The 27,233-nt window shown below is 39.0% G+C and overlaps 2 protein-coding genes across 3 annotated transcripts in view; one reads left to right on the top strand and one right to left on the bottom strand.

The window, feature by feature from the left end:
• Positions 1 to 2,906, bottom strand: part of USP37 (ubiquitin specific peptidase 37) — a 73,497-nt gene extending 70,591 nt beyond the window's left edge. Inside the window, exon 1 of the mRNA XM_044913404.1 lies at positions 2,705 to 2,906. Coding sequence (XP_044769339.1) covers positions 2,705 to 2,860 — 156 coding nt within the window. The 5' untranslated portion in view covers positions 2,861 to 2,906. The remainder of the gene's footprint in view (positions 1 to 2,704) is intronic.
• A 10,976-nt stretch (positions 2,907 to 13,882) lies between these two features.
• Positions 13,883 to 27,233, top strand: part of CNOT9 (CCR4-NOT transcription complex subunit 9) — a 30,815-nt gene continuing 17,464 nt past the window's right edge. The window contains exons 1-3 of one of the 2 annotated variants that reach the window (XM_021702837.1): positions 13,883 to 14,041; positions 24,431 to 24,610; positions 26,100 to 26,215. In XM_021702837.1, coding sequence (XP_021558512.1) covers positions 14,018 to 14,041; positions 24,431 to 24,610; positions 26,100 to 26,215 — 320 coding nt within the window. In that variant the 5' untranslated portion in view covers positions 13,883 to 14,017. Of the gene's footprint in view, positions 14,042 to 24,343; positions 24,611 to 26,099; positions 26,216 to 27,233 lie in introns of those variants that run through there. The other variant, XM_044913405.1, reaches the window with a different exon arrangement.

Consider the following 27,233-nt stretch of genomic DNA (forward strand, 5'->3'; position numbering starts at 1 on the left):
CCCACTAAGCCAGTGGGCACCCCCATCTTTCTTTCTTTTTTTAACTGTCTAAAAGCAGGCTCATTTAACTATCATTCAGTCATGAAGATCATGAGCACTCTGGAAACTCTTTTAGCTTACTTCTTCCATTCCCTAGAACTGGTTCAATAATTTGTCTTATACTCTTCCAGATTCTGGGTATGTATCATGAAGTGATAACTTTTATTTTCTCTTGGCTGAAATTTTTCCAAGACCAAATTAAATCTTACAGTTTACTACCTAAATAATTCTTGCCAACTAGGCATCTTTATTCTCTAATGTGCTCCCTCAGCAGGCATATACGAAGATTTCAAAAGCTGCCTTTTGCTGAAGACATATCCTTTGAATAACATTAAGAAAGAATAGCATTTTATATTTTTTAAACTAGAATTGATCTTTGTCAATTTTTAAATAAGGATGAAAATATAATTTTATCAGACTTAACTTATATTCAAATTTTAAATGATATATGTGTATATATATATATTCAAAGTAGTTCTTAAATTCATGTCCTTAAGTAAAAATTCTGTAAAACACAGTAGTTTCAGAGGGTTTAACTCCAAAATATTTAAACAAGGAGCTTAACATGCAAAAGAAAAGAGATCACATAAAACCACTATTTCAGTCAGTACACCACTTTTTAAAAAATGAAAGTTAAATACATAAGGGGAAAGTTTGTTCATAACAAGATGAGCGAATAATCTTGAACTTGAGGTCTTCAACAACTGAAAATCCTATCAACCCCGTAATTTTATTAACTACCATATGGTGAGGCCTTCCATCTTTCCTCTAAGTCCAGACCTCTCTGTTGGGAGTTCCAGTCCTGTTTACCTACCACCTATTAGATACCAACATCTGAATGCCTGACACCTCAAACAACTAATTTCTCTTAATCCTCCCACCCCAATTCTTTCCCTCTGCTCCCTACCAAGACATGAAAGGCACTGCCATCCACTCAGAAACTTGGGTATCTCCCGAGTCTTTTCTTCCTCACCCCCCTAAATCTAATGAGTCAAGTCATCTTGAAATCTCTTCAAATCTATTCTTTCTTCCTCTTGTTTCTTCCTACTGTCTTATCCTTTGATTAGGACTTTTATTCTTCATCTAAATTCCCACAATAACCTCCTATATGCCCTTATTCTTCCACTATCTCTTGAAATAAAGTCATCTGCCTAGCCCCTAAATGAATCTGAACTTGAGATTCTTGACTCCTTAGAATCTAAGCTCCTTAGTATGACAAATAAGATACTTCAAGATCTGGTTCCTAGCTAGCTCTTCAGCCTCTACTTCTGCCACGCACTCCCTACTGTCCGTTTATTTTAAAATAATTTTCTGGTTCCCTGACGGTTGATTCACACTTGCATGTGTTTGTCCATGGATAGAAATCACCTCTGCCCTACCTCCACTGTTTGGCAAACTCCTATTTATCCTCTAAATGCTCAGGACACAAACCACTCTCTTCTTTGCATTACTTCAAGTGTCTCTGAAATATTTTTACATCTGAAAATGCTTCTGATTACGCTTAAGTTTGAGAAGAAAAGCATCTCATTCAGCTCTGTATTATTAACCCTTGGTACAGTATCCACCACAGTAATCTGTAGGTGGTTAGCAAAATAAATGCTGAATGGAAACTGCTCTAGAACTGCGATGAGGCTGGAATTAGAGGCAGAATCCTCATGCTCCTAAAGAACTATGTTTTCTTAAATATTTAAATATTAACCGACTGCTAATTTGGGCTGAGGACTGAGAAACCAAATCTCTATTTGAGAAGGAATCTTTCTTTCATTGAGATAAGCAATTAGTAGATACATGTATGTGGCAGAAACTACTATTGTTTCTATTACCCATGTCACCACCTCCAAACTATTTAAGAGTATCTTTGATACACAAAATTATAAGCATTTTCACAGTTCAAAAGCAAACAGAAATGGAAATTTTACCCCAGCTTTAGGGTTCTCAAGCATAAAATTTCATAAATTGTTATTCAAGAGAATACTTCAGTTCAGAATGAATATTATACTTTTGTATTATCTAATTAACAAATACAGAATTTTAAAGTGCAGAAAAATATATTGCTTTCTTAAATTCAAATCGTATCAAGATGAGTAGCTCTTAGCTGCACAGAATAAAGAGTATAGATGTAAAAACAAAATTAACTTTTTTGCAGTGATAAAATAATGAAATTCTTCAAAAGTTTACAATTAGAAGAAAACAGCAGTAAGAATGACCTTGAATAATCATCCTTGAATGGCCCATACCACAACCTTTGGCAGGATTATTTAGGAAGGAGGCATTAGGTTTTAGAAGACTCCACTAAGTGCTATTAAAAGCTAATACTACACAGTGATGAATCTATTATATATAATAAGGAAAAAAAAGGGAATAACTAAAGTTATCCTAATGTGGTTTTTAAAATAGTTTGATAGAGAAGTATCTAAACTCAGTTCTTCTCAGCTTCCTCCTAGTTTTCTTTTCAATAATGGTGACTACTTCCTGCTCTTTATTATACACCATCAACGATACTGTTGAATTCATAAAATATGCACACAGAACTATTAGTGTCCTGGAAATAAGAAGAAATGTTAATCTAGGAGGAGGGCTACCATTACACTTACTATGGTACAGGGAAGGTATTCACTAAAGGGTGTGATTTCAAGATCTATTCCACATCAAAATATGGTAATACCTGAAATATCCTTGGAATTCCTCCAGTGTTGTAGTGAACTACTAGGCTGACTTTATTCTCTTTTTCCACAATTTCAAAGGACCCCTCTTTCCATTTTGTAATTCCAGTCTGCATACTTCGAATTCTGATAGGACCGTGTATCTTCAGAGGAGACATACTTTCTTTAAAAATAAATTGCTTCTAGCCAAATTAAAAAGCAAAAATACACCTTCACCTGACAGATTCTACGGAAGAAAAATAAAATAGTAAGTCACAATTTCCTAAGATAAGAGTGATTAAGAGTTTGAAAGAGCATTTAATAAACCATGTTATGTCCTTTTCTCTATTTCAATATACTTTTTATTAACCATCCTCAAAGGCCTTGATTAGCTGATAGGCACAAGAAAGACAACTAAATGTCACCGAATGTCAGTGACTAAATCTACCCACCTTTATTTCTTCTCTACATGTTCCCTTCTTTGCCATACATATGTCCAGTATCTATGCCCTATTAGTGCTTAAATTTTCAATTTTGCACCATTAATAACAGACTGCTGCCACTAAAGGCCTGTCAATCAGGAATACTAAAGATTCCATTGTTAAGGTGATTGCCCACAGCAGTATAATCAACTTTTATCTTCCTTCATGAATGCTAAAGGGTCTTGAATTTCAAATGTAAGTTAAAAAATATTTTCAGTCAGCTGACTCCATTTCTTAGAATGGAGTTCTTCCCAAAATATCAAATCATATCACAAAACAACTCCTTCTACCAGTCAGTAGTGTAAGCATATCCACATGTACTGAAGACACTAAATGAATAAAAAAATTCTAAGAATAATCAAATTAATTTAACTTCCAGAATTATACTGAGAAAGTAATTTATTCTTTAGGCAAAACAAACAGAAAAAACCTCTCTTCCTAAGAACCAACCTAGCACTTATGCTTAATATTACCATAAAGAGGAAAGAATCTTTACCAATTTTATCTTTGACAAATATTCAAATTTCTGAATGAACTTCTAAATACTTAAAAATTACTTATATCAATATCTAAGACCTTCAAACTAGCTTACCAAATATCAACAAGTAAATACAATTATAACAGCAAAGAACGTTAAAGTAGTGTTATGTGTTATATACATATATACAAACATACGCACAATCCTCTAAAATTATTAAAACATTTTATTTATACTTTTTTCAAATCTCTAAAAACAGTGCTAATACAGGGGTGCCTGGGTGGCTCAGTCAGTTGCACGTCTGCCTTTGGCTCAGGTCGTGATCCCAGGGACCTGGGATTGAGCCCCCACATTGTCATTGGGCCCCCTGCTCAGTGGACAACCTGCTTTTCCCCCTCCTCAAATAAATAAGTAAAATCTTTGAAAAAAATAAAAAACATTGCTAATACAGGCTCTTGCTTATAATTTAAGAAATTAAAAATCATCATACTTTGCCTCTGCCTAAACAACTAGAAAAGCTTAAAAAAAGTAGCATACAAAAGAAAAACACAGACCTACCTATTAGGATTCAGCTGTCCTTAATTTATAATTTCCCTATTAGTTTTCTCAACCGTAAACGGGAATAGCAAATGCCATAGTGTTGCATAACTAAGTGAAAAAGCACACATTAGGCACCCAACAGACAAAAGCTTTAATATGAATGAAATTAGTGTCTACTTTCTGAATTTATTCCTTGCCTGCAACACCTTTCTCCAAAGACCTCCGATAAATAAGCTGTTAATAGGGGTCGAACTCACTGCCTAGAAGGGCCAGGCAGGTGACATGACTTAAGCAGGCAAGCTATGAAAACTACTACTGAAATCTAACTAATTTTACCATGTAGAATTAGTCAACCCAGTTATTGCCAGAGTATTGACCTTTTCAAGAAAATGAGTTCTAAATATTTATGTAAAACTGCCCATTTTAAATTTTGGGCAATGAATTCAAATTTATTTTTAAAAGCTACAAATCAAACAAAACCCACCTATAGGCAGGATACAGCCTGGGGCCCCCTAGTTTGAGGCCTCTAGGTACTGTGCATCAAATAACTGGGAATAAAATTTAAAAAGAGATGTGAAAACACTTTGAATAGTTAAAAGGTATTATGCATTTTAAGTCCTCCATTACTATTCACTCATTTCATCAAATTTCTTGAATGCCTACTTTGGCCAGATTTAGATAGGATAATTTGCTAGGTATATGAATCCATTAAAGTAACAGAGTCCACTACTGTTTATAGACCTATTAACATGGCACTGCTCAAAATAGTAACTACAGAATTTTGGACCAGCAATGTGTGTTTGTATACTTTTTTTGCAATTAATAATTTGGTGCTTCATTGTCTGGATGTGTCCTTAGACTTTTTTCCACTCTGCTCTCAACACTGCCAAGAATATGTGACCCCTCTCCTACCCCAGTTGTCCATCCAGAAACATAAGAATTATCTTTGATTTCTCTTGATGATTACTGGTATTGGATTGGAAATGGAAGATCATGGTAGAGTCCCGTCAATTCTACCTCCATACACTTTACAGACATCTTTATTATAATGAACTATAGATCAAATCACATCATTCTCCTCCTTAATATCATTCAATAGCTACCACCGCCCTCACAATAAAATCTAGACTAATTAACATGACATAAACACCTTTCATGATCCAGACCCTAATTACTTCTCCATCCCCAACAAGCCCTCCAAATCCAGCCATCTGAACTAGATAATTTCCCCCCAAAAGCCTTATGTTCTCATGCCACTATACCTTTGCATGCACTGTGGTTTATCTCTGGAGAATTTGTATGGACTCTCCCCATCCCCCAAAACCCCCCCTTGATTTCTTCTCTTGGCTATAAAATCAAGGCTCAGCTGAGATATTATCTTCTTTAAGAAGGCTTTCCTAGCTACCTTTCACTTTTTCTCTCACCCCATATCCACACTGAGACTGTTTCAAGCTTCTGTATTTTCCTGCTTACCCTGTCCTACTTCTAGTATAACAATGTATCATAAACTGTTTACTTCTCTGACTCTATCTACACTTTGCTATTTGAAGACAGGGAGTATGTTCTTCAAACTCTGAGTCCCCATTATGACAGTGTCTGACACACAAGAAACAAACTTATTATTCAAGGCTAATGAAATCAGCACTATCAATTCTATTCGATTTGCTGTTAAAATACACAACAGCAGATACTGAAACCATAAATCCCTCTTAAATATAGGATATTTTACTAAGCTCTTTATAAAAGTATCACTACATATACTACATGTAACTCATCTTTTGAACACTGCATCTAAGTCTTTTCTATGTGCATCTGAATTTCTCTACTAAATGCAAAGTTGTCCTCATATCTTATCAAAATTCAATAAGAGAGGGGTGCCTGTGTGGCTCAGTCAGTTAAGTGTCTGCCTTCAGCTCAGGTCATGATCCCAGAGTCCTGGGACAGAGCTCCACATCGGGCTCCCTGCTCAGCAGGGAGCCTGCTTCTCCCTCTCCCTCTGCTGCTCCCCCTGCTTTTGCTCACTCTGTCAAATAAATAAATAAAATCTTTTTAAAAAATTCAATGAGAAAAATCATTTGTGGAAGAACAAGAATATGTAGCTACAGAATGCATTAAAACAAAAACATTAGTAAACTTGCTTATAGTGGGATTCCTATTATTCATTGCTCAATGAAGAAACTCCACTTTAAGAGTTCTACCAAATTCCCTCACCTTTCCTTATATGTCATTATGGGTCAGGGTACCAAATAAAGAGAGAATACAAAACTCCGTTATCTTAGTGTTTTCTTTACAGACCAAAAGCAAGTAAACGTCACCTTAAATTCCTCGAACAAAACATATCTTTTAAAAAATTACATTATTTAACAAAATTGGAGGTGAGGATTTCAAAGTTCACTAAAGCACATGAGAAATAAAAAATTTTAGGGCTCCTGGGTGGCTCAGTCGGTTAAGCGTCTCCCTTCGGCTCAGGTCATGATCCAAGAGTCCCAGGATAGAGCTCCACGTCTGGCTCCCTGCTCAGCGGGGAGGCTGCTTCTCCCTCTTCCTCTGACCCTCCCCCTGCTCCTTCTCTCTCTCACTCACTCTCTCAAATAAATAAAATCTTAAAAAAAAAATTTTTATTGGTTACTTCTGGGTTTTTTTTTTTTTTTATTAGAGCGAGAGAAAGCACAAGCAGAGGGCAGTGGCAGGCAGAGCAGGCAGAGAGAGAAGCAGGCTCCTTGCTGAGCAAAGAGCCTGATGCGGGACTTGATCCCAGAACCACGGGATCATGACCTGAGCCGAAGGCAGATGCTTAACCAACTGAGCCACCCAAGCATCCCTGGTTACTTCTGTTTCTATATACAATTTCTCTGTACAATTCTCAAACATTATTTTTTTTTTTAAGATTTTATTTATTTATTTGACAAAGAGAGAGCAAAAGCAGGGGGAACAATAGAGGGAGAGGAAGAAAAGGACTCCCTGCCGAGCAGGGAGCCCAATGTGGGGCTTGATCCCAGGGCCCTGGGATCATGACCTGAGCTGAAGGCAGACGCTTAACCATCTGAGCCACCCAGGCACCCCAAATTCTCAAACGTTTTGATGCTAAGTTGTTTCTTTTTTTAAAAGATTTTATTTATTTATCTGACATAGAGACAGCGAGAGAGGGAACACAAGCTGGGGGAGTAGGAAAGGAGAACCAGGCTTCTCACCCAGCAGGGAGCCTGATGCAGGGCTCGATCCCAGGACCCTGAGATCATGACCCGAGCCGAAGGCCATTGCTTAACCACCTGAGCCACCCAGGCGCCCCTTGATGCTAAGTTTTAAGTGTATGAAATTTTACTTCAGATATTGAACACTTCCTTAACCATTTCTACTAGCAACCTTTCTTTCCTCCAAGGGAAAAAAAAAACCCTAAAAGGTACAGGACATAAAATTTGTAGAACCAACAAAACTTTTTCTTAATTCCTTAATTTAGTCCATCCCTGGCTCTTGCACTAAATAAATTAACTATATCTACTTTTGTACATTCATTATACTATCAAGGTTTGCCCTATTCTGTTAAGAGAAAAAAAACTAAGTTTCTTTTTCATTATGTAGCATGATCCAGTGGTAACAGTTAAACTTTCTTTGAACCTAGGACAGTGAGAAGGTTTATTTGAACTCTATAATGGTAATTCCCTATCAAAGCAACATTATTAAGACAAGGTATAACAAAATCAAATTATTCTTTAAGTAGGTCCAAAGAGATTCCTCTTTCCCTAACTTTTTTCACAATTATTAAAATTACTGTTCAACTTTGAGCATTCTATGAAAGCTGAATAATACTGACAAAAATGTTTCCATACCCTGTACAGTTATTTAAATACACATTATTTTAGGTATTGCTCTGAAAACATCCTTCTCTAGGGGGTGTTCTGTGGTAGAGCAAGCATGCTAAAACAAAACCACTACTACAAAATAGAAGAAAGAAAACTGTTAATTCTCGCCAATTTGCATACTCTTGGAAACATACATCCAATATAGAAACATTACTTACTTTTCAGTGACTTTTACTGAAAAACCCTATGTAATAACAATTCACCTTTATTCTGATCCTTGTGCCAAAGGCAATGCACTCTTCTTGGGGAACTACTCATATTTTGCAGCTATGCCAGTTCTCCGGAAGCCATCAACTCAGCTAAAGAAAATATAAGTGTGCCTTTTTAAAAGAATCCAATTTACAAAATTAAAAAAAAAAAGCAATCGTTTATACAACAAAGATGAACTCTTTTTGATTATTTAAAAACTACAAACTACCTTACTGAAAACATTTAAAATATAATGCTTAAGATACACACACATACACACAATCAATAAACTTTAGGGATGTATCTGCTGTGCAAAATGAGGGACTTCAGGCCTGTACCTTATCCATTTGTGTTCTTGGTGTATTTATCCCTGCTACATTTTGAAACTAAGAAGACAGTGAAAAAGAGTATATTCTTTGTTGACTTTATAAACATTGTTACATAATGTCTTAAGTCTTAAGATACCATTTCCATGATGTGTTGATACAAATTTCAAAAGGTAAATTTGGTTTTTACTTTTCTTTATGGGTTTGTTTCTCAAATTTAGGCTAAGCCTCAGCTCTCCCTGAAGTTCTAACCAAACATCATTCACCGCCCTCTTGAATGCTATAATATCAACTTTAAACTCATTTGTTCACTTAGTAAAAAAATGACTGAGCTACTTTAATTTGAGAGCACTGTGGAAAGAATACAAACATGAAGATGATATAGTCCATGCCCTCGTTATTGGAGGCTTCCAGACTTGTCTACATTTTTCTTCCACCATCATTCAGGCAAAAAAAAATTTAGCAACAGCTTTACCCTCATTCTCATTCATCTAAAACCTAGCCTCTTCATAGCTGCTACCCTGATTCAGAAACTCATTTTACCATCACTCTCACCTAATGTTTATTATGCAATTATATACTAAGCATAGTGTTAAGCACCATGCATGCATTATTTCATTTAATTTTCCCAATAATCTTATAAGACAGGGATTATTATCTTTATTTTACAGATGAGGAAACTGAGGCTTAGAGAGATTAAGTTAATTTATCCATGGTTACAGACTCATTAAGAGACAAAACTAAGTCTAACACCAGAATCCACGTTTTTAACCACTACCACATTGCATCCTCATCAATGACTTGCAGCAACAATCACTTTCCAGTCTCCATTCTCTCAGGATGTTTCTATCCAATGAATCCTGTACCCTACCATACCCTTTCTAAACAACTACTCTATCTCTTACCAAGTGAAGTGTGCACTATCTGTCTACTTACTTTCTCCTAAGTGAGGGGCGGGGCAGGAACCTTATTTCTTTTGTACTACAAAATACAAGCACTTAGTAAGTGCTAAATACTTGTTACTGAAGACAATTCATCCCAAAACATTTTTTTAAATTTTATTTTACTATGGTAAAAATACTTAGTATGAGATCTGTCCTCTTAACAAAACCTTAAGTGTACAATACGATATTGTTAACTATAGGTACCATGTTGTACAGCATATCTCTAGAATGTTTTCATCCTGCTTAACTGAAACGTTCTCCCAACATTTTTAACAGTTCATCACAACACATAAAATAAATCCAAATGCCTTTCTGTGTTTGGCACTCATATACTCCCTATATTTATTTCCTATTTTTCAACACAAATCCTGTTCTATATACACAAATTATTAAATTTTAATATTTTCCACATCCACCAACAATAACTTAAATGTGGAATTTTCATTTTTTGAAAACCTCATCCTCACTATGCTCATAGTTTAACCTGTTGTTAAAATATATAAGCCACTGCTCTGATTTCTAAGAGCTTTCTTGCCTAAAAAGATCCATAAAACAAATGCACAGAGATAAAATTAGTATATGACTAAAAATGAGAAATCGACCTAGATAAAGTTTATCTTCAATTCAGAGTCTAAAATCTGAATGATTTTTATGACCTAAGAATGAGTAAAATCATCCATAGCTGGAAAACTCTTGGGTTTTTTTTCTTTTGTGTCCTTTAATTTGTCTGAAGAGTGAAAAGGTGCTTGTCATCAGATGACAAGATTTAAACTAGTGCTTCCAAAAGACATGATGGTTCCTAAAACAAGCTCCAGTTTACTTATTCACTTAACAAATTCTTGAAAAATAAAAATGAAATAGCTACTAGCATATATTCTAGCAGGAGCCAGGCTTTGAATAATCACACAATATATAATTACAAGTTCTAAAAAATGATACAAATATAAAGTACAGGGCATGACAAGACATTTTAATAGAGTATCTGATTTAAGATTTGGGGGTAGAGAGCAGAGGCAAAGGTTAAGCTAATATTAAAGAATGAGTTAATTGGGGATGGTCATGCTGAACAGTCAGCATGTGCAAAGGCCCTGTAGCTGGAAAATAACTTGGTGTGACTAAGGAAATGAAAAGCAGTGTAGCTAGAGTTTAGTGAGCAAGAGGAGGCTGGAGCAAGATGAAGCTAGTGAAGCCAGGAAGAATCAAGTTATGTAGAATCCTGTAGACCACAGTAAGTATTTTGAATTTTACCCTAAATGTAATAAACATTAGTTTAGTGATGGGAAATCCCCTGAGTTTTTTGTTTTTTTTTTTTTAGATTATTTATTTATTTATTTGACAGAGAGAGACAGCGAGAGAGGGAACACAAGCAGGGCGAGTGGGAGAGAGAGAAGCAGACTCCCTGCTGAGCAGGGAGCCCGATCCCAAGACCCTGGGATCAGGACCTGAGCTGAAGGCAGACGCTTAACGACTGAGCCACCCAGGTGCCCCACCACTGAAGAGTTTTAAGCAGAAAAATAACATGTTACTGTTGAATGGAGAAGTGATATAGTTTGTTTGGGTTTGGGGAGGAGAGTAAAAGAAGAATGAAGAAAATAGGGCAGACAAAAGAATATTGAAGTGATTCAGCTTATAACAATTACAATAACAATTAAGCCCACTGGCTATTTACTGTGTGCCATGTGCCATTTAATCCTCATAACAATCAAGTAAGGTGATTATTATTCCCATTTTACAGATGAGAATATAGGGACCAGTGACATTAAGTCCAGGTGAAAGAAGATTGTGGCTTGAACTCGAAAAGTGATACTGAAGATGTACAGAAATACATTCAGACGTACAGATGACCCTTGAACAACATGGGTTTGAAATGCATGGAATTACATATACATGATTTTTTTCAATAAACACAGTACTGTAAATGTACTTTCTCTTTCTTAGTATTTTCTTAATAACACTTCTTTTGTCTAACTTACTTTATTCTAAGAACACAGCGTAAAATACACATAGCACAGATTATGTATTAAGTAACTATTTATGCTATTAGTATTCCAGCCAACAGTAGGCTATTAGTAGTTAGATTTGAGAAGAGTCAAAAGTTATATGTGGATTTTCAACTGGAAGGGGTCTGTGCCCCTAACCCTTGAGCTATTCAAGGATCAACTGTATTGGATATAGAATAAATAGAACTTAAAAATACATGGGATGGGCGCCTGGTGGCTCAGTCGTCAAGTGTCTGCCTTCGGCTCTGGTCATGATCCCAGAGTCCTGGGATCAAGTCCCACATCAGGCTCCCTGCTCAGCGGGAAGCCTGCTTCTCCTCTCCCACTCCCCCTGCTTGTGTTCCTGCTCTCGCTGTCTTTGTCTCTGTCAAATAAATAAATAAAATCTTAAAAAAAAAGATACATGGGATGAAGGAGAAGTCAAGAATGGATTTCAAGTTTCTAGCTTACATAAGTGGATAAATAAATGAATATGCCACTTAATGAAATAGATACTGAAGGACAAAGAATTTGGGATACAGAGAGAAAAATTAAGACTTTGGTTTTAGATGTATTATATTTGAAATTCCTAAGAAAAAAATCAAGTGGAGATGTCAAGCAGACAACTGGTAAAGGGAAAAGGATGGAAATTAAAATTCTTAAGTCTTCAATATACAGGTGGAATTTAAGGCGTAGGGCAGAAGAGTAAAAGGTGAACAAGACCCTAGCACTGAACCCAGATATTCCATTTCACTCCATCAAACATCTCTCCCTGGGGTCATCGATTACTTCGATGCCACCAGGCTTTACAGTCCTCATTCAACTTTACCTTTCAACAGAATTCAACACTACTGATTACTTCTTTCATCTCTTTTACAGAAGACTTGCCCTCCTCTATACAGTTATTAAACAACAAGAATCCCTCCGTGCTCCATCCTGGGTCGGTTTTTTCTAGCACTACACTCTCCTTAGGCAATTTCATCCACATGCATAGCTTCAGTTACTATCAGCATAGCAGATGACATATATACACTAGTTTATACAGCCTGCCCAGAACTCTCCTCTGAGCTCCAACCCAGTATATCCAACTGCTTCCTTGACAGTCTGTCTTAGGCATCTTTTCCAGTTAGAGACTTGTCAGATACTGCCTACCCCACTAAAGGCATTTAAATAGAGCCGAAATTTTGAAAACGATTACCACAAAACCACTACAGGCCAATTCTCCAGAACACAGGATTTTGTCATCAATGATCATTTCAACGATCATGACCTAAAATAGGTAAACCTGACAACCTGATCTGATAGCTAGAAGATGGGGAGCAACCAAATGCACGACAAAAATACAATTCATGCGTTTTAGTGAGAAATGGTTAGGAGAGGGAAGATGAAGAACGGTCAAGAGTGAATGTCCAAGGCCTGATGGGTGTGCGGCAACGGAAGTCACCTGAAGAGACAGCAGGCCTTGCTAAGGGGCGAGTGGCGGACGACGACAGCCCCCACCGAAAAGGGGCCAGGTTTGGGTTGCGGAGGAAGAGCGTGACAGTAAGACCAGGTCAAAGGAGAGGGAAAGCCTGGGAGAAAACCCAAGAGGAGTACCTGGGAGGCCCTGGGGGCGTCGAAGGGGTGGGGGTGAGCTGAGCAGCAGCGGGGCGAACTCCAGAAGAGTGAACACCGAGTGGGCGGACCGCAAGGGGCGGGGGGGGAGGGGGACCTGGGGAAAACGGCTCAGTTGAGAAGCTCGCCGCCGGACGCGCCTTACCTGTGCCTTCGGGTCCGGAGCCCTGCACTGGCCTGCCGGAAGCACAGAGTCCGCGCGGAGGGGGAGGAGCCGGGGGTAAGGAAGGAAAGAGACACCGGGGACGAAGGAGAGGGGCCGCTCACTCCCCCTAGTCAGGGAGAGCGGCTGATGGCGGGAACTGTGACCACACGCAAACACGCACGCACGCACGCACACTCGACGCGACCAGACGAGGCGCGTGCGCGCAGGCCTGCAAACTCCGCCCCTCCTGAGCCTTCGTCCCGCCCCAGCACAGAGCGAAGTCTGGCCGAGACAGCCCCGCCCCCGCCGTGAAGTAGTACGCATGCGCACTCTCCACTTTGCGCATTGTGGCCCTCCCATCCATTCCCTCCTACACAGCCCAGTCGGGCATGCGCACTACTTGTCCTCCGAGAGCGCTTGGCTTTTCCCGCCCTTCACTGGCCTCTGGAGGAGAGTCAGAGTTCACGCCCCTCTCTGGGGATACCTGCTCGAAGCCAGAGGATACGGGGACTAGTAGGTGGCGGACGTCCCTCTGGCCCAGAATCTTAAGGGGCAAAGGACATACTCTGGGACTATTAACTCCGCCGAGAGCTAGGAGGCGGGAAGAGGTGTGTGGGCGGGGTCAGGGGTGAAAGGTCATAGGGCTGCGAAGGGGGCGGAGCGAGCCGGAGGCGGATGGCGGCTGCCGCGGCTGTTCATCTTTGGCGGCAGAGTCACTGAAACGGGGACGCAGGTCCGACGCGTCCGGCAGTGGGAGAAGAGCGGCGGCCGCTCCCAACATGCACAGCCTGGCGACGGCTGCGGTGAGTGACTGGGCGTTCCGGCCTGGGCCCAGACCCCCTCCTTAGCCCCGCGTTTCGGCCTGCTGTCCTAGGTCCCCGTGTCGGGCCCGGAGTCCAGCTCCTCCTGCCCTCAATCTGCGAGGTCCCGGCCTCCTCCTCATCGCGCCTTGACTGTGGTGGAGCCGGCCCCCACTTTCCTCTCCGGTCGGCTCTCGCGGCCTCCTGCGCCGCGTATCGCGTTCTTTTCCGGCCCCGGGGCCTGGTCCCGCGCCGGAGCGCCTCCCTCGCGGTCGAGACAGGCCATTCATTGATTCATTGCGTTGACCAACAGTTTCAGGGTGCCGGTTACGTGCTGGGCGTCGGCGGGGATGAGGGGGAATTCCGTGGTCAATCTGACACGGTCCTTGCTCTCGAAACTCATTGCCCCGGCACTTCGCAGCGGGAAGGAAATGGCTTCTAACTCACACCACTTGCTTTACAGGTGGAAAATTTGAGACCGGGAGAAGTGAATAATTATTACGTCTGACTTACGGTTTTCTGCGCCTAAAACCTTTCCCCCACATCTCTAAAATGAGATCTTAAAAAAAAAAAAACAAAAACGGATCGTGTAATTCACGTGTCTGAAGTAATTTTTTGGCTTTCCGTTGCATTTAGATAAAATCCAGACTCCTTGCTGTGGCCTATAAGGCGCTACCTGTACCCTAGGGTCCTTACCCACGTTTGCGGTCTAGCGTGGTCGCCTGTCCATCCCTTATACCTGCGCTTTTCCACTCCACTTGGACTTTCTGATCTCTATTCCTGGGATGCTCTTCTTACCATGTACCGTACCCCCAGTTGCACGCGCACATACACACACAGCATGTGGGTGTAACTGACTCCTCTTCCCTGGGGTCTCTGCCTAGGTCTCTGCCTAAATCTTCCTAGAGTAACCTTCCCTGGTCACTCTATTTAAAGAAGTTCTGTAACCCCCAACTTTTCTCTGTTAAAAATATCTTTCTCAGCGCTGATCTCAATTTTGTCATTTTTGTATTTATTTACTCGTTTGTTGACTCTCTACCTCTTAAGGGCAAGGACGGAGATCCTGTGGGTCCTGTTTACATGGTTACCCCAAGTGCCCAGACAGTTCCTGGCACAAAGTAAGGGCTCAAATACTTTGCTGGATGAAAAAGTATAGATGAGGGAGGTGACTACTGAGAACAGATAGCCATAATGGGAAAATGAGATCATATGATTTGAGCACACTCTTCTGAATACCAATCGCACTTTTTCTGTTCCGCTAAGATGAAGTGACTGAAGACAGGGTAGTATACTGACATTGCATTCTCAGGCAAAATGACTTAAATATTAAATAGAGGACCAAAAAAAATGCTTTTACTTTAAATATAAAAAGTGAAAAAGTGTGCTGAATAAGACTGGACTGTAGAATACATTGTCATTTCCATGGCCAGTGGTATCTCTACCGCCTGTCACCATGTTTCTAAGTGTTTGTAAGTACTCAGAGTCGATACCTTTACATCTTTCAATTAGGTGATTGCAATTTCCCCAGCTTTTTTGTTTCTTCTCCCAAACTATACATATAATTTGGGAAGAAGCAAGTCAGAAGATGAGGTTGCTGAGGGACACCTGGGTGGCTCAGTCGGTTAAGCATCTGCCTTCGGCTCAGGTCATGATCCCAGGGTTCTGGGATCAAGTCCTGCATCGGGCTCCATGCTCAGCAAGGAGCCTGCTTCTCCCTCTGCCTGCCACTCCCCTTGCTTGTGTGTGCATGCGTGCTCTCTCTCTGTGACAAATAAATAAATAAATAAAAATCTTTGGGGAAAAAAAGAAAGATTAGGTTGCTGCTGATAGGGGAGGGGCAGGTTACACAAGGGATTCTTCTAAGTTTGGCTTGTCCAGTTCCCAAAATCTGATTGTGTCTTCACCAGACTTTGATACCAAACTGCTCCTTTCCTTGTGACTCTCTAAACTCTATACCTATTCAGTTCCTTTTATTTTCACTTGTTCCCGAAGGGCACATAGAGAGAGAGAGAGAATTTCAAGCAGACTCCCTGCTGAGTGCAGAGCCCGACCCATGGCTCAATCCCACAACCCTGAGATCATGACCTGGGCCGAAATCAAGAGTTAGATGCTTAACTGACTGAACCACCCAGGTGCCCCAACCTAATGCATCTTTTGAACAGCCATTAAAGCTGTGGTTCATTACTTATGATAAATATTCAATACTTGTTTCTTCAATTACATTTACAGTGCTTTACACTGATTTAAAATTTAAGCTTTTAGATACATTTCATCTGTTAATGCTACTGGGCTCCCACAGAAGCTTTGAGAAGTTCCTTTGTACCACTCATTTGCTAGACTATTTGGTCACTGAGGAAACTGAAGCATAGAAAAGCTGAGCCACCTCTTTCCCAATCCTTCATGCATTCTATTAGACTAAACTGCCTGTATTACTCTGATCTGGTAAGGGGACAGTCATGGTATATATTACTGGAAACTGAGAAGAGTCCATGATAACATGCAACAGTGCCTGCAGTAATCTAAGCCATTTGAGAAGATGATTTTTTTTGCTTAATGATGATAAGTGTTATACTTGTGTGTACTTTTATTTATCTCTTTTTTAAAATAACAGGTAAATCATCAGCTAGGGAGATAGTACTATCAAAGGAGAATATGATCACGTGAATGTAGGATTTTATTCACTAGAGGGAAGAACTGAGAATTTGGGAAGTGTCTTAAATTTTGACTCTTGAGTAGTAGTTTATTAGGCTAGAAATACACAATGTAGTAGACTCTTGTCATACTTTATAGCATACATTTTAACATTGTCATTAGTGCCACCATAAAATAGAATTTCTCACAACTGTGAAATAGGGACAAATACCATGCAGGATTATTCTAAAGATGAAATAAGAATAACAAAGTACTTAGTGGTTGGCTAGGTATATAGTCCTTGGTTATATGACTTGCTCTCATATTTCAACCTTGGGACTATAATTCCTTCCGCAACAAAGTAACAAATCACTTTGTTGTGGACCTTGGAGGTTGTTTCAGAGTAGTAGAACTACAAATCTTCATATACTGTGAGTCTTTAATGAATGTTATGCTAGTGATCTAAAATAGTCAAAGGTAAGCCTTTAAGAGATGCATTGGGTATGGATTTTTTAAAAAATTTCCCACTAATTTGCACTGGCAATTTTAACATCCTTATATACATGTTTTCCTCTCATTTTCCACCTAACCAATAGCATCATCAGTACATCTTTTTGTTGAAGCTGTGCTAGACTCCCAGATGCTCTCCTCATTGGCAAGTAAAAAGAACGTGCACTCTGAGGGATCGGATTTATTTATTTATTTTTTTTGAAAAAGATTTTATTTATGTGAGAGAGTACAAGCAGGGAGAAGGGCAGAAGGGGAGAGAGGGGGAGAAGCAAACTCCCCGCTGAGCAGGGAGCCCGACGTGGGGCTCAATCCTAGGACCCCAAGATCATGACCTGAGCCGAAGGCAGATGCTCAGTCGACTGAGCCACCTAGGCGCCCATGAGGGATCTGATTTAAACACTGTCTCCTCCCATGTCTTCTGTTGAAACTTTAAGCAAATTGCCTAATCTCTTGTTCACTTCCATTTTTTAAAAAAAAGATATTTTGAAGAATATTCTGGCCCTTACAGAGATATGAGGATGATTAAGCTAATTTAATATTTCCCTTTGGCATTATTTAGAAAGTGTGTTTTCTTGGATTATCATCATTATGTAGACACCAAAGCCACATGTTAAGTCGCCTCCAGACTTAGGAAAATAATTTCTCTTTCAATCTTATGCCATTCTTTCTTTATTTGCTGTCACATATTTATGGGTAGGAAAACCAACAGGTATTTTCGCCCTTGAATATAAAGTTGTATTGAGAGATTTGGTTATTTTCTGTTTAAAAAAAGCCATCAACATCAATTTTTTAATTTACTTGTTGGGGGGGGGTATGTCATATATTGTTCCCATTTATGGATAACGTGGGTCTTTTTTTTTTAAGTTTTAAAGATCTTTCTCCTTTTCACATGGAGTCAAGATCGTTCAGAGATAGAAGACCAACTGTCAGTACCCTGTGTTTGGGACACTTAGAGTTAACCATTAATGACTGACTTTGGCAAATGTCTTGCCTGTGTTAAGCTTTGTTGAAAGAAAAAAGTTATTTGAAATACATTTTTTATATCCAAACCATTAAACAGAAAAGAGTTGAGTCCCTCCTAAATTTTGATAATATAAACATTTTTTAAACATATCTGTTACAAGAAAAGGACCACTAACTTTAAGGAGGTTATACCTAAAAACATGTAGTTATATATGATTTCTAATCTTGGAAATAAGCGTTGAGGATGACAACTAATGGTCCAAATCATACTTCTCATAAATGACTTTCTGGTTTCTGTGTATATAATTGAACCCACTGTTTATCCAAGTCCAACTATTTTTTTTTTTTTCCCAGTTATTCTTTTTTTTAATTCTTATGTTAATCCCCATACATTACATCATTAGTTTTAGATGTAGTGTTCCATGATTCATTGTTTGTGCATAACACCCAGTGCTCCATGCAGAATGTGCCCTCCTCAATACCCACCACCAGGCTAACCCAACCTCCCACCCCCCTCCCCTCTAGAACCCTGTTTGTTTTTCAGAGTCCATCGTCTCTCATGGTTCGTCTACCCCTCCGATTTTCCCCGCTTCATTCTTCCCCTCCCACTACCTTCTTCTTTTTTTTTTTTTCTTAACATATATTGCATTATTTGTTTCAGAGGTACAGATCTGAGATTCAACAGTCTTGCACTATCCAAGTCCAACTATTAATGAGCTGTATTAGACTATTAAACTTAGAGTTCTGTATTGAGTTCTTAAAAAATAATTTCTTCAACTTGGAAGGATCATTGTGAATTCAGTCCTATAGACCATGTAGGACTCACTGATTCTAGAAAGAAGTAGACTACAGTTTGAATCTAATTCTGCCATGCACTCACGGTGTGAATTTGAGTCTGTTAAACCTCCCTGAACCTGTTTCCTCTTGGAATTTTGAGAATAAAGGGAAGTAATCCCCTGTGATTGGTACATTGATATAAGAAGGCAAACCTAATCTATAGTGGCAGAATGCCTATCCATGGTTGCCTAGGGCTGGGTATGGGGTTTACTGAAAGAAGTACTAGAGAACTTTTAGGGATGGTGGAAGGGATCTATCTCTTGGTTGTGGTGGTGGTTACTCAGGTGTATAGATTTCTCAAAATTGAAATATACATGTAAAATGGGTATACTTAAAACTTTATGCAAATTAACCTCAATAAAATTAACTTTTTAAAAGAGCTCTTAGGTTAGTCTCTCAGTTACAACTAAGAGCTAAATAAGATAATTTCCAAGATTTTAGAGCTGCCTGGGACTTTGGTAATCATAGTTCCCTCATTTTACCAATGATAAAATTGAGGCTTGGAAAAGTAAATGACTTATGCTAGGTCACACAATTATAGAAATGGCAAAACTGTGTTTTGAAGCCATTTCTGGCTCCCAATCCAGGGTTTGTTCCACTTATTGTACTTTTGTATAGTTACATGTGAATCGAGGTCTTGCCTGTTCTTTAGCATAATAAACAGGTTTTTAATTCTGGATCCATGGATGGGTTTCATAGCGTCTATGACTTCTTTGAAATTATGTGTAAATTCTGTGGAAAAGAAATTATGTGCAAAACCATTTGCACTTGTATATTTTTCTGAGGAAAGGATCCATAGATTTCATGTGATTCAAGAGGTGTTAACCCCTGTTCTTGTGGTAGTATCCTGCTATTATTTTTAATGTGTTAGTCTCCAATAGAGAAGTCATAGGTGAATTGCTTATCAGCCACTGAACAGTATGTGCTACTAGATGGAGTTCCCTATCAGCCACAGTCTCAGAAATGTATTAGTAAATTATAAATTAAAAGAATTGTAGCAATTGGATTAGGAATCTTTAGAGGTGATCTTTAAATTGAGAATGGGAGGAGGAGGAAACCTGCCATGGTTTACTCATAGTTTCATCAGTTGTAAAATGAGGATAATAACCGAGTTATTCTGACCATTAAATGAAACCATGTTTTTAAAAAGTGTACCATGGGTGCCTGGGTGGCTCAGTTAAGTGTCCGACTCTTGGTTTCAGCTGAGGTCATGATAGGGTTGTGAGATCAAGCCCCACATTTGGCTCCATGCTGTGTATAGACCCCGCTTAAGATTCTCTCCTTCAGGGCGCCTGGGTGGCTCATTCGGTTAAACATCTGTCTTTGGCTCAGGTCATGATGCCAGGGTCTTGGGATCGAGCCCCGTGTGGGGCTCCTGGCTCAATGGGGAGCCTGCTTCTCCCTCTTCCCCCTGCTCATGCTATCTCTCTCTCTTTCTCTAATAAATAAATAAATAAAATATTTAAAAATAAATAAAACTCCCTCTGCCCTGCTTGGGTGGACATGCTTTCTCTCTCTCTCAAAAATACATACCTATGTAAATAAATAAAGTGTACAGTACAGTTCTGTTTCTTATATTTTTATGAAAGGTGTACCTAAATGATCCTTGGGATTTAGAAAGAGAGTAAGATACATTTGGGGGTTTTATTACTATCAAGATCTAGTGAGATGCTGGAGTTATGCTTTGGAAATTTATTCAAGGATAATGTCCAAAGTATTTTATCAATTGTTAATATTAATACAGATGACCCTTGAACAAGGTGGGGGTTCGGGATGCTGACCCCACCCCCCCACACACAGTCAAAAATCTGCATGTAAGTTTTGACTCCCCCAAAACTTACCTCCTAAAGCCTACTCTTGACTACTAGCTTTACCGATAACAATTGATCAACACATATTTTGTAGGTTATAAATATTATATACTATATTCTTATAATAGAAGAAAATAAGTTGTAAGGAAGAGAAAATATACTTTTAGAGTACTGTACTGTATTTATCGAAAAAATCCACATATGTGTGGACATGTGCGGTTCAAACCCAGAAGTCATCTGTACATAAATCAGTATGTAACTGAAAATATAAAAATATTTTCCCTTTTATTCTCCAAAATAACTGAACTTCTGCATGTGTTATAAAATTACCTGTTTATGTATGTGAGGGTGGTGTGTGTGTGTTAGTGTGCGTTAGTGGCTATCACTAGCTAGATTATTCCCATGTGAACTATGATTTGACATAGGGAATTATGTCAAACTATCTCACTGACTTCCTCATTTAAATGATTGTCAAGTACCTTGTAATCTCAGTTAAGTCAAAAATTTCTCTTCACATTCATGGTGCTGATTGTTTTCAGATTCTGCTGAACTCACAGCAGTAACATTTAATTTTTGTCTGCGATGTTTACATATTCCCTGTCTCTTGTCTAGGTCACAGGAAATAGTTTTTTTGTTTTTGTTTTTTGAAAGTCATCTTTAGATCAGACCTAATCTTTCCGGCAGGTGAGAAGCAGCCTTAGCAAAGCAGTTAAGAGAATAGACTTTGTTGCCAGACTGCCTGGGTTCAAATTTTGGCTTTGGCACTTAAGTGTTAAATAACTTCTCTGTTCCTCTATAAAATGAGGGTGGTGACAAGTATTTATTTAGGACAGTGCCTGACAGAGTAAACACTATACGTGTTACCTCCCATTTTTATTTTCAGAAGTAATTGTATTTAGTATTTATCCTGTAACAAACAGGTATTCAGTGGGTTTAAAGTAAGTCCTGCTATTAAGTTGGGAGCAAAATTCACCAGGGATGATGTAAAGGAGGGTCCTTATCCCAAGTATTTCCTGGAACCAAATTGCCCTCACTGCCTTCCCATTGCTAGAATGGCTACAGAGCCCCTAGTTCTCTTAGAACCAAAGCCCTGTGGAGGCTGCAGCTCCATAAGTAGCCTCAAAAGTTGGAGTATTGCTGGCAGCAGGTGCCCATGACCTTAGGTACCCAAGTTGTCACCAGGCATTGGCCCTCCAGGGTGTTAGCCTCACTGCAGGGGCACCATCTCTTTGCTGGAGTCAGGCCAGCTCTGGAAATGGATTATGTGGGGGTGGGGCCTGGTGTCCAGAAGCCATGATATGCTAGACTGGTGGCTACAAGTCCATCCTGCTGTTGTTCACCTGGGGCTCCCCAGGGCAGCATGAGGATAGGGATTCCAGATACAAGTTACAGGCTGGCTCTAGTGGGGGCAATAGAGCTTACTGATGATGGTATTAGGGCGCCAGAACTTTAGGGAGAGTTGAATGAGTAATGACTAATCAGGATAGATACTATATTGCTGGAGGAGTGTCTCTGAGGCCCCTTTAGTTACTGGATTGTGGGTCGTCCAGGAGACTGGGCAGGAAACCCAAAGCTAAAATTTTAGCCCTTGTTTCCAATGAGCTTTTAAGGTGATGTAATACTCTAAATAAACATACGCTGTCTTCTGGTGGGAATTACATTTCCAAAAATAATTTTTTAAGTTGAGGGCCTATCTGTAGCAGCCTGGAAAGGGCAAGTGCTTGGTCAGTACTGCTTTTGCTGTTGGGGGATGGGAAGAACTACCCTGCTCTTCATATCGTTGCTGCGCGAGCCTGTGTTTCCTTGAGGAGCATCACTGATGGGAGTTACAAAGCGCCTTCCAACAGATTACTCTGAGGCACTTAAAGAAGACTTGAGCTGCGTGGTATTTCAGTCCATTTAGCAGAACACCTTGTGGTTCATTCTGTCAAGCAAGTGAAATGATAAACATTAAGCTAAAAGCTTATAATCAAGCTTCCATTATAATCAAGCTTCCATTTATAGAAGGCTGTTGTTCAGCTTGGGTAGAGTAATTCTGAGTACACCTCATAGTCTGTCTTAACTTTTGTTCTTCAGCAAAAACAGTTGTCCTTTCTGTTCCTCATCATTCCATCTGTACAATGGTAAGGTCATCATTCTGTCACACTAAGGTATAGTGGGAACATGTAAATACCATGGGAAGCTGTGTGATGCAGTTCAAGAAGGCACTGGAATATGCAGCTTCATACTTGGGTGAATTGAGCAGGTTAATTCCTCTGAGTGTTAGTGATCTCTTTTACAAGTGTAGTTGCCTTTTTTCTACCTACTCACCCTATCTACCCATCTATTCCCCTTGCTTGGGGGAATTAAGTGAGAAAATACTGGGCATAGAGCTAGAAATCATGAATATGTTAGGACATGAGAGCTAGAAATAGCAATGGTAATCATTTTTGTAGTCTATGATCTTATTTTCCAGAGAAGAGTAATTAAGGAACTTAACCGAGGTCTCAAGGCTGTTTGACAAGTATGGAGAATTATAGAAATGCTCGGTTTTTTGGAATGGTGTGATGCTTTAGCACAATAATGAAAGAATTCTCTGTATGGCCCCTACATGAGTAAGTAATGAATGATTCTCAAAGGGGTGGAGGTAGAGTATGTATAAGAATCATTAGAAGCTAGGGAGCTTTTCCAAATTACATAGGTTTTCTGCTCCATGGAGGGGGAGGCTGGAATTACGGGGGAAGGACCAGCAATGGGTGGGGAGGGTGTAAATATTTTTTCTTTCAGGAACTATTATAGCCATATGCTTAAAAAAAAGTTTAAACTATGCAGAAGATTTTATAGTATACAATGAAAAGTAAATTAGGGCGCCCGGGTGGCTCAGTTGGTTGACCCCCCCCAACTCTTGGTTTCAGCTCAGGTCATGATCTCAGGATCTTGAGATTGAGCCCCGCATTAGGGTCTGCATGCGGAGTCAGCTTGGATTCTTCCCCTCTCCCTCCCCCTTTGCTCCCTCCACCCCCCCAACCCCCCACCTCCAGCCTCATGCACGCAGCACATGCTGTCTCTCTCGCTCGCTCTCTCTCAAATAAATAAATAAAATCTTTAAAAAAAAAAAAGTATATCTCCCATCTAGGTTCCAACCTTAGCAGTAATTACAGTTAAGTTTTTTGTTGTAGTTGTTACTGTTAGGCTTCTTACATGTCATTCTAGAATCATTGTATATGAATATATAAGAATATACTTGTGTCTATTAATGGAAGCGTGTATATATGGTTCTGGACCTTTTATGTTTTTTTTATTTAGTATCAGCACATGTAGAGCTATTTTTTAAAAAGGGCTTCATAGTATTACAAATAAAGATGTACCCATCCTTAGTTGATAGATATTTACTGTTTCAAGTTTTCTGCTTTTAAAACAGTGCAACAGTAAGCATCCTGGTATGTCTTCAGTACAGCCCAAGTATACCTATGGGATAAATTCCTAAACATGGAATTATTAAAGGATGTATGCATTTTAGATTTTGATAGATTGACTTAAGTGTATGTATTTAGAAAAGCTCCCCTGGTATTTGGGAAAAATACATTCCTTCTAAAGCAGAGTAAGACTTGGTTTGACTCTAATGAAATTCACATGTTCACTTTCTTGTTTTCACTTAAAGCCTGTGCCTACTGCACTGGCTCAGGTAGATAGAGAAAAAATCTATCAGTGGATCAATGAGCTGTCCAGTCCTGAGACAAGGGAAAATGCTTTGCTGGAGCTGAGTAAGAAGCGAGAATCTGTCCCTGATCTTGCACCCATGCTGTGGCATTCATTTGGTACTATTGCAGCACTTTTACAGGTGGGTATATATCTGTGCGTTGCAGTTCAGTCCTGTTCATCACACTTCTGTCTCTCTGCCTTTGCTCAAGTGATTTTGAAGACTTTAGTAGAATGATTCTTTAAATGTTAGCATTTGTAAGAATCTGTTTTGGAAAAGTCTAAGGTGCTTGTTAAAATGCAGGTTCATAGATTTTACCCAAAAGATTTATTTAGTCTGAGATTAAAAATCTGTATTTTTCAAAGAATCATGGAACACTACATCAAAAACTAATAATGTACTGTATGGTGACTAACATAACATAATAAAACAAAAATTATAATTAATAAATAAATAAAAATAAAAATCTGTATTTTTAGCGAGCACCTGCCCCGTTCTTAGGTCATTCTGATGCAGGCAGTCTGAGAACCACACTTTGAGCAACACAGCTTTAGGAATACTACAAGACATTTCTAGGTGACAGAGGGGAAAAGGTGGAAGGTAAAGTATAAGAACCGCAGGGTGTATTCTGGTGAACAGAAATGTTAAGACAAAGATATAACAGCTGTAGGATTAGAGATAGGTATGCTTCTACATTAAAGAATAAATCACTGAAATGTGGTTCTGACTATAATGGTCATTTGTGGAGAATAAATTGGTACAATATAATCCTAAGATACCAAGATAATGGAATAATCATCCCTTAAAGTATTGTCTAAAATTCCTAATCATTAATTTTTCAAATCTGTTAAATAAATTTACATTCAATTCCTACTTCATGTAGCCAAGAAACCAATCTTTTTTTTAATTAAAGTATAATTAACATTATTAGTTTCTATTAGTTTCAAGTGTTCAATATAATGATTCAACAATTGAATAATTCTGTACTCACTGCTTAACACAATAAGTGTATTCTTAATCCCCAAAACTTATCTTTTTTATCTTTACATTTTCAATAAAAGTTTTACAATTAAAATAAAAAGAATTGTTTACAGCAGATGATCCCCTTTGGACAGAGAGTACACATATTCACTGCCGTTTGTACGTATCTCCATGCGTATACTCCTCTTCTTATCTCTCCCTGTCTGCAGTTGCTACCTGACCAAACTCAGACTTCTTTATGAGTCACTGTGGTTGATTTACTGACACTTGCTATCTGGCCAACTATCTATCACTGTAACTCAAAACAGGGTGTTGACAAAAAGAAGGGATTATAGCAATAACAGCCATAGCCCCTCAAATGAAGGCCTCAACAGATGCTGGATATAAGAGGAAGTGTAGGTGACCACAATTGCCTCCAGAGGAATCTTCCTAGGGACCTACGTAGAAATGTCTCATAGTCTTAGGTATATTTGTGATGAAAAGATAGGAGCATTATTTGTTTATTTTTGCTCGCACTTTGATGATTCAGTTCTTGCAGGATATATGGAATTACGGGTTGGGGGTTTGTAGGGTTTTTGCTTTAATACCATGGAAATTAATTTTGAAGTAGTTACTCTTTATTCATCTGGTGCTGGTTTCCATTTTTTAGGAAATTGTAAATATTTATCCATCTATCAACCCCCCCACCTTGACAGCACACCAGTCTAACAGAGTTTGCAATGCTCTGGCTTTGCTGCAATGTGTGGCGTCACACCCGGAAACCAGGTAAGTGCTTTGATGAGCCTGGCGATGGAGGTTTGTATCAAATACGGTCTTTTCTGAATGATGAGAGGAGGGGCATGCAATAGGAGTAGGAAGCATGTGTGTAGATGTGGATCTTCAGGATTCTCATTTGCTTTTTTTTTTTTTCTGAAGAATTTCTCTTCTCTAATTCACCAAGTTTTCATGTAGTAACAGTACAGTATTGTTTAACATGTTCTTTTATAAATTTTTTTTGCCTTTTTTTTTATTGTGGTAAAATATATATAACAAACTTACCATTTCAACCATCTTTAAACCTAGAGTTCAGTAGTATTAAATATATTTATAATGGACAACCATTCCCACCATACATCTCCATAACTCTTTTCACTGGATAAAACTGAAACGATACCCATTAAACCATAACTCCCCATTCCCGTAGCCCCTGGTAACCATCATTTTCCTTTCTGTCTCTTTGATTTTGACTACTCTAATACCTCATTTAAGTGGAGTCATTCAGTATTTGTTTTTTTGTGCTTGGCTTATTTCATTTAGTATAACATACATATTGTAGCATATGTCGGAACCTCCTTTTTAAGGATGAATGATAATCCATTGTCTCATTTACTTTTGACCCATTCATAGCAATGAACTTTAAAGGAGTGTTCACAGGGCCTATGGCCGGCTCAGTCAGTAGATCATGCGACACTTGATCTCAGGGTCATGAGTTCAAGCCCCACGTTGGGGGTAGAGTTTACTATTAAAAAAATAAAAATAAAAGAGTGGTGTTCACATCCCAAGAAAGATCAGGCATGTAGATACTTCTCCCTCCTGAATCCATGATAGGCATCACTATGTGAGGCACAGTGCATGGCATTTACTAGGAATTCAGTAAATATTTGAACCCAACATTTTTTTCCCACTGAACCTAGATTTGGCTTCAGAATCTTTCTTAACACAGGATCCTAGGCAACCTTGTAATAGATCAGAATTGGCATGCCAGTTGACCTGCTACATCTGACAAGAAAAGAGAAATCCTGTT

This window comes from Neomonachus schauinslandi, chromosome 3 (genome assembly GCF_002201575.2).
Source record: "Neomonachus schauinslandi chromosome 3, ASM220157v2, whole genome shotgun sequence".
NCBI classification, from domain to species: Eukaryota; Metazoa; Chordata; class Mammalia; order Carnivora; family Phocidae; genus Neomonachus; species Neomonachus schauinslandi.